This window comes from Pelmatolapia mariae, linkage group LG15 (genome assembly GCF_036321145.2).
Source record: "Pelmatolapia mariae isolate MD_Pm_ZW linkage group LG15, Pm_UMD_F_2, whole genome shotgun sequence".
Classification (NCBI taxonomy): domain Eukaryota; kingdom Metazoa; phylum Chordata; class Actinopteri; order Cichliformes; family Cichlidae; genus Pelmatolapia; species Pelmatolapia mariae.
The window spans coordinates 39828582-39836778 of record NC_086240.1 but is presented as its reverse complement, the minus strand read 5'-3'; the positions used below and the strand labels follow the sequence as shown (position 1 = coordinate 39836778).

At 38.4% G+C, this 8197-nt stretch overlaps 1 protein-coding gene across 1 annotated transcript; it reads right to left on the bottom strand.

Annotated features, from left to right (window-relative positions):
- Positions 1–7094: 7094 nt before the first annotated feature.
- On the bottom strand, positions 7095–8197 carry sid1 (secreted immunoglobulin domain 1). The gene is made up of 2 exons (XM_063494738.1): positions 8155–8197; positions 7095–7471 (listed from the first exon to the last, which is right to left on the bottom strand). The coding sequence occupies exons 1-2, from the start codon at positions 8195–8197 to the stop codon at positions 7095–7097; spliced, it is 420 nt and encodes a 139-aa protein (XP_063350808.1).

The window sequence follows — 8197 nt, the reverse complement described above, 5'->3', positions numbered from 1 at the left end:
ATTCAGTATCTTCAGTCTTCAGTGGACACTCCATTTCTGGCACAAAACACCTGTAAAAGATGATCGATTTAGGAGGTGACCTGACAACTTCAGCCTGTCAAACATAGCAATGGAGCAGTATGTTTAAAAAAAAACAACTAATTAAGCATGCACTCAGTACCCTAAGAATTATTATGGTAGTTAAACACAGTGATAGTCACATATCATATCACTTCAAACGGAGGTGATCCAGTAATGCTGCACTAATGAATTAGACTAACTATTCACTTTAGCTAAAGTTATTAAGTTAGCTAAAGAGTTGGGATGCTGTGTAAGACATAAATAAAGCTCAAATACAAAGGTTTGGACGCTGTTTTGCATGTTTCCTACTGTAGGGGTCTCTGCAAGCATACAGGGCTCTGACAGGGTACAAGATGACAACTTTAGAATTCTATTAGAAACAGTCGATCATATTTGTTTGTCAAAGCTAAATCAGGGCAAACTAGGCTAAATTAGCGTTTTTAGCTAACAGCTACAATAAGCATAAAAGTTACTGTACAGCTATCAATTGTTAACATGACGCTTGTTCTTATACATGTAATACATTTATTACCAACCTGAGAGTTTATCCGCTGGTCATTCGACATGACGAATGACTTCTGAAGTCTTAATTCAGCTCAAGACGCTGTAGATTCCCGTCAGTAACACTTCCGGCCCGCTGGTAAAGCGTAGTTCTATTAATCTGCGCTCGTTTACTCTTGAACCGGAACCGGAAGTAAGTTCCAAAAAACTGAATTTTGGAACTGAAATTGAATTGTAGAACTGAAACTGAATGGTGAGAGTGAAACTGAAATTATTCGAGAGCTGAATTTTTAAAGGATAAAATGCAGTTTCAAAGCAAATGAATTCATTTTCAATATATAAAATTCAATTTCAATTTAGTGATGATCATTTTCAAACCATAAATTCAATTTCAAATTAGACTAATTCAAATTCAGTTTTCAAAAGCTTTTATTCAAGTTACAATTCAGATTCAAATTTAACTTATTCAAATTCAGTTTCTGATGGCACAGATTTAGATGTGTCCTTGAACCAACACAGCTGATTTAAATGGCTAAATTAGCTCCTCAAGTTCTCCAGAGGCCTGGTAACGAACTAATCATGTGATTCATGTGTGTTGACCCAAGGTGAGATCTAAAACCTGCAGGGACACCGGCCCTCGTGGACTGAGATTGCCCACCCCTGGATTAACCCATCCATCCATCCATTCACTCCCGCTCATCCTTTTCAGGGTCGCGGGGGACGCTGGAGCCTATCCCAGCTGTCACAGGGCGAGAGGCGGGGTACACACTGGACAGGTCGCCAGTCTGTCGCAGGGACACAGAGACAGACAACCATTCGCACTCAGATTCACAGCTATGGGCAATTTAGATTTTTCAATTAACCGATCCCCACAAAGTGCATGTCATGTGGGAGGAAGCCGGAGTACCCGGGGAGAACCCACGCAAACACGGGGAGAACATGCAAACTCCACACAGAAAGACCCGACCTGATGGTGGAATTGAACTCAGGCAACAGTGCTAACCACCGTGCCACCGTGCTGCCCATTAATTAAATTCAAACAGAAGATATGAGCCTGACCATCATGACCAGTAAGAATAGCAGTTTAAGGTTTCTTTGGATTCATTTAAATTATTTGCTGAGATTTCCTCTGTACACCTTCATAGCAGAGAATCTGAGAAACAGCAATTGTAATATTACAAAATTACCATTAGTTTTATTGTTTCATGAATTATTCCTCATAATTATGTTTGTTTGTTTTACCTTACATAAAAGTCCCCATCAGAAAAATACTGAGTTTAAGTAATGTGAGCTCAAATCGTGATCAAGGAGCGCCTAAATGTCATTCCAGGAATTGAACCTGTGGCCTCCAAGTCATTAGTCAGCCTCTGAGCAGAGTTTCTGTCTGTACATTTTCCCTCCTTGCATTGTTCCACACCAGTATGAAGATGTGAGCCTCCAGTCTGCTGTTGACACTTCCCTCACTGAGGTGGCACTGTAGCCCCGCTTTGACTTCTTCCATGGCCGCTCAGGGCGTACTGATGTCAGCACCATATCGTTCAGGCCCCACAGGATGTGCTGCTGAGGAGAGGTTAGTCCAGTCAGAAGGCAGACCAGGAGGGGAGCAGATCGTGGATCCTGAGAGAGCCGGACGGACGACAACAACTGAATAGACGGAGTGTTGGAGGAACCTGGAAACAAAGAACATTGTAGTATTTTTTTCCATATTTGAAACTTGTTAACAGAAGAAAATGGCAGAACTGGTTATATTTTGGATGGGTTTAATATTTTAGATGAATTTCCAAACCTCCATTATTAGGTAAAATGAAACAACAACACAAACATCAGATCACAGACAGACACCTTTGTACTGCTTACTGTGATTTCTACAGTGCCATGAAGAAGTATTTGCCCCCTTCCTGATTTTTAATGGGTTTTCTTTTTTGCTTAGTTACATGTGTCAGACCCTCAAACTTCCCTTATTAGATAAAGTAGGGAAAGTGGCAGCTACTCAACTGAAAAAGTTCAAAGTTGTTGTCTGTGGTCCCTCAGGGATTAATGTAGACTTAAAACATCTTTTAAGGTCAAAGCTGCATAAATTTTAAAATTATCCAAGTCAAAGCAAAATAGTTTTAAAATGATTATTTCCATCTATGAAGGGTGGAAAAAGCTCTCCTGGACCGGTGTAAATGGCACCCACGGGGGATTTCCAGGGTCATCTCAAATTTTCCAATAAAAACATCAACATCTGTAAGACTTTTGGGAAAGTGTTCAGTGGACTCTTGAGACAAAAGTCGAACTTTTTGGAAGGTTTGTATTCTGTTATATCTGGGGTAAAACTACCACAGCATTTCATAAAAAGAAAATCATATGAAGAGTCAAACGCGGGGGTGATGTCTCGGGGCTGCTTTGTGATGGTCTTGGGCTTTTTTGCTGCCTCAGGGCAATTTTCTTTCCTGAACATAACTGTAAGTTCTGCTCTCTACCAGAAATTCCTGAAGGAGAATCTCTGGTCATCAGTTTGTGAACTGAAGCTCACGCAGACCTGGGTTATGCAGCCGGACAGTGATCCAAAACACACCGCAAAGCCCAACCCCTGAATCTGTGGCTCCAAAGAGAACCAAAATGAAGATTTTTAAGTGGCCAAAATCTGGACGTAAATCATACTGAGATGTTTTGAAGTGACCTTAAACAGGCTGTGCATGCTGGAAAACCTCAATTGTGGCTGAATTAAAGTAATTCTACAAGTAACAGTGAGCAAAATCCTTCACAACACCTTGAACGATGGCACGAGCAGTTATTAGGTTTAGGGGGAAATTTCTTTTCACACAGTGGCAGGTAGGTTTGGATAACTCTTTCCCCTGATTCAATGAAATCATCATTTAAAAACTGCATTTTATATTTGCTCTGGTTATCTTTGTCTTCTATTAAAATTTGTTTGATGATCTGAAATATTTAACAAGCCATTCATGACATTGTATTTTTAGTTTTTCAGTTCTAAAGTCCAGAGAGGCCTGGACTCAACATACAGATAATTAAATCCCTGACATACTGGTCTAAAGGGAAAAACAAAGAAACAAAGAAGATCTTTCATCTTGTTTTATGTTTCCATGTTTTTCTTATCTTTTTTTTTTTTTTCTAAAGAGAAGCTCTCAAAATCCAAACAGAATACAAACACAGTGCTGACCATGGTGCAATTTGTCTAGTGGAGCTGTACCTGTTGACTTGTTTTGATGGTTAAGGTCATCACCAGCATCAAAGTCAGCCATTTCTTCATCAACATGCACCACTAGCCGGGTCCCAGGGCCAAAAACCATCGAAAAAGAGAAAGACTGTCTGGTGGAAACTGAGCAAACAGTCCAGCAGCTGCAGCAGCAGCCAGAAGCAAAGCACCATTACTAACAGTGAAACAAACGTGAGTGTTAAAGCAACAGTTCACTATTCTGTGCAGCATCTTACCTTATGAGGATGATGAAAGTCACTGCAGTTTCCATGACGATTCCACCAAAGATTTAGCTGAAGAGAGAAAAATCCTGGTAAACAAAGACTGGACATTAAACTAAAAAGCCTACATCACTCATTATGCTGTTGAATAATACCTATGCATCTTTCAGATTAAAGTCTGGCACTTCAAGAACATTTCTAAATCATATCGTTTTAAATAAATACTGATATTAATTTCTCAGCTGCCTCAACCTTAGATATTTACCTTTGATAAGTGTGTCCCTGTGGTTCCTGCTGTCACTCTGATGCCCACAGATCTCCTGTGTCGTATCGTCTCTCATCAGTGAAATCAGGAAACTTCAGGGTCTGGAAAATAGAAACATGAGAAACTGCTGGAGCAGAACAACAACAGTCTCCAGAGGAGAGAAACTGCTCTTGGATCACATCGACCGTTGGTTTAGTCAGTTGGTGAAGGACAGAAAAACAGGAAATTTTCAGTTTTATCTTAATTCAACTGTCGGACCCCAAATAAGATCCCAGTGAAACCGTCAGTTTGCATGTTCACAAACACTGTTTTTATGATTTATTAGCTGAACATTTCCCATAAAGATACACTGTAACACAACAAATAATATAATATAATATAATATAATATAATATAATATAATATAATATAATATAATATAATATAATATAATATAATATAATATAATATAATATAATATACAAAATTCTGTTCCTTTTCTTTCCAGTGAAGTTGCTAAATATATAGATTTCAAGTTACATATGATCTTTGTTACATTTAAATAAAATGTAACTGATGCAAGAGATTACTGACAGTTTAAGGAGACATACAGCGGTAATTATAACTATGACAATTACGTTTTTGATTATAATTTTCTTGAGATGCCTGATGTTAAATCTTTATTTCCTATTTCAAGTAAAAGAGTTGATGAGTATTTTTAAAATATTTCACATAAAACATACTAAAATTACTTTGGGGACCTTAAGGACAAAAATTTTCAGAGCAAATAAAACTAAAAGACTACGTGTGATCAAACATTTCATTTAACGTTTCACTTTGGTTGATTTTTGTTTTACAGCACAAACACAAAAAACACCAGAACTATAACAGCTCTGCATCAAGCACATTTATAATTTTATTACCATCTTGTGCTGAGTTTTTAAAATGGTGTAAGATTGTCTTGAAAGAAAGTTTCATGTTATAGCAGCTTACAGGAAAATACATCTTTAAAGTGTGCATCCACTTAGAAATATGATTTTGATGCATACTTCACTTTATGACATCTGTGCAGATGTTGTTCGTCTGAAAGAGCTTGCTTCAACACCTGCAGCTTTTATGACATCACAGCTATTTTTCAGTGACTTTAATATAAAAATGTGAAACGTTTAGGTTAAAAAAGAAATAAATCTCAAGTTAAGTTCGCCTACATGCCCCCATGGCATAGAGGCAGGCCGTCCTTAATTCAAGGACAATAGAAGGGTGAAAAGTAAGTTGTAATAATGAATCTTTAAGTCATGCTTTATCTGTATTTTCAGTTTCAATAATGTAAAAAATATATGGTTAGATATTTAATGATATGAGGTTCGTCAGATTTTGACAAGCTCTAGAGGTTTCTGCTTACTAATGAGAAGTTTGACCCTATTTTTCTTTTTTACTTTAATAACTAATAACTCTTTTTTTAAACTATTCTTCATTAGGTCAAAAACTGTTGTTACATGTGTTTTCCAGTGCATATTATTAATATAAAAGAGAATATAAAAAACTTTCAGATAACCTCGACATTCATGGTGTATATTGAGGAGTGGCAGAGAAGTACATGAAGGTTGTGCAGTCCATGTATGAGGTGTGCAGTCAGAGTGACAGAAGGCTTAGAGTTTACACCAAGGCTCAACTCTGAGCTGCTTCTTGTTTGCAGTGGTGATGAACAGGTTGACAGATGAGGTCAGGCAACAGTCTCTGTGAACTATAATATTTGCAGATGATATTGTGATCTGTAATAACAGCAAAGAGCAGGTAGAAGAAAGCCTGTAAGTAAAAGGAATGAAATGCCCTGGTATTACAGCACACATCTGTGAATGAGAAAAAGGTATAAAAGGTATAACAGTGAAGCTGCACAGAGCACAGGTACTGAAGATGGATGAGTTTAAGTACCTGGGGTCAGCCATCCAAAGCAGCAGTCAATTCACAGGAGAGGTGAAGAGGAACGTGCAGACAGGGTGGAGTGTGACAGAAGGACAATAGCAGGAGTGAAAGGGAACGTTCATATCCACCAAATCAAAAATAAATAAATAAATAATGCTGAAAACACAATAGACACCAACAAAACCACATCACTGCTGTCAGAGCACACCAGTACAGCTCACCACTCTTAAACTAATCCACATTCACAGACCAAACACAGCCTTGATACTGTTGGGTGGCTAACTGCTGCAGCTGTGCAATGGTTTCTCTGGGGAAATGGGTGGCAGGGGAGTTCAGGGAAGAGACAGGACACAACTACAGGCACACAAGGCTGAAACGTATGTTTGGATCAACAGTTTTTATTGTGGAAGGTATCGACAGGAAGCAACCATTCTTGCTGGGAGAACAAGTGTGTTTCCTGTATTTGGCAAAGACAGAATCAAAGAAAAGATAGCCCACTGCAATGTACAAGAAAGGCCATTTTTATTTATGTATTTTTAGCTTTGCTGATGCTATAATCTAGCAATAAATCTGCCAGCAGAAATCGTGGGGGAAAGAAAAAGTAGTGCCACAAAACCAAATACCTTTACAGCAACAGCTTCAGAGAGCATGGATATTGAAAAAGCACAGCCTTTAAATCACTGTTAATTCAAACACAAGTTAATTAAAAATCTCAAAAACTTTGCTGTTGTACATGTAAGCTCACTGTTTTCAGTCACTGAACAAAAAAGCAAATCTCAGCTACATTTATTAAACTGTGAGATGGGGTACAGGTATTCTTCTCGGGTATGATGTTCAAAGATGAAGCTTAACAAACGAGGGAAACTTAAGAATAGCAGAGAAACAGTCTGAACAAGCAGCTAAGTAAAGCCAACGACTAACTGGCCGATCCTCACTCCTGACATTATTTCCTTCTGCGGGTCCGTAGCCTTGGTTCCTTCTTCCGGTCATCTCCCCGGCTGATTCCACAGTAATAAACCGCCGAGTCGCTCTGCTTGGATCCTTGCACCACCAGTGAGCCATCGGCCGCTATAGAGACTTTACTGCGGGGAACACCGTTTCCGTATTTCAGTTTGAGTCTATCCATAGACCTGAAGGAGACAAGAAGCTGTGGTCCCTGTCCTGGTGCTTTCCTGTACCAGCTGAGGGTGGTGGGGGCAGTGGTGGTGGTGAGCATGGTGAAATTGGAGGTGTCCAGCAGAGGGCACTGCAGGGTGGCATTCTCTCCAAGCCTCACCTGGATGGTCGATGATGGATCGACAGCTGCATGGTTCTGTAAGCCTTTACATCAACAACATTAGAGCGTTTGATATTCCTCACATACAGAAATGTTGTGTAAAGTAATATGAACACGTACAAAAAAAGCTTGTCGTGGAAATTCAAAAGCTACAAAGTGAGTGTTAAAAATAAAAAATTAACATGGGAAAAAAATGTTCTAACATGTTATAAAATCAGAAATGTTTGGGTCCAGATTTATTGGATAAATGTTAAAGAACAAAATAGCTTAAAAATTAAACTATATTAAAAATCTCAAAATATTACCATTATGATCAAAAACTTTAACTTTCTGGAAACGTGTTAAAAAATGTGCCTGTTTTCTTTGCATTTAACTTTAAACAACATCAGCGTTTAGTTTGTTTGACCAAGATTTAAAACCCAAAGAAAACAGAGAAAAACCTTCTAAATTAATTTTTAATAAATGTTTATTCAATCAAACCTGTAAGTCTGTAAGCCAATAAACATTTTCTCTTTTGCTGTCTAATCTTTTAATCCTGCACACAGGAAGCTTCATTTTGAGCAGATTTTCACCATAAAATCCTTTTAAATTGGCCTAAAATGGCGAACAGAGCTTCAGCTTGTCGACAGCGTCTTCGTTAAACATCCAGTTTTAAAGTCGGTGAGTCAGTGAAGTGTGAATTTGAATTCATTAATTGACAACAGAAAAGACAGAAAGTAGAACTCACCACTGAGAGCGAGCAGGATCACCCAGACCAGCAGAGACTCCAT

What these genes read in the sequence shown, in the direction of transcription:
- sid1 (XM_063494738.1), bottom strand. Translation starts at nt 8,197, where the DNA reads ATGGAGTCTCTGCTGGTCTGGGTGATCCTGCTCGCTCTCAGTG. An exon ending in GATCCTGCTCGCTCTCAGTG is followed by an intron (nt 7,472 to 8,154) that starts GTGAGTTCTACT and finishes GTTGATGTAAAG; the next exon opens with GCTTACAGAACCATGCAGCT.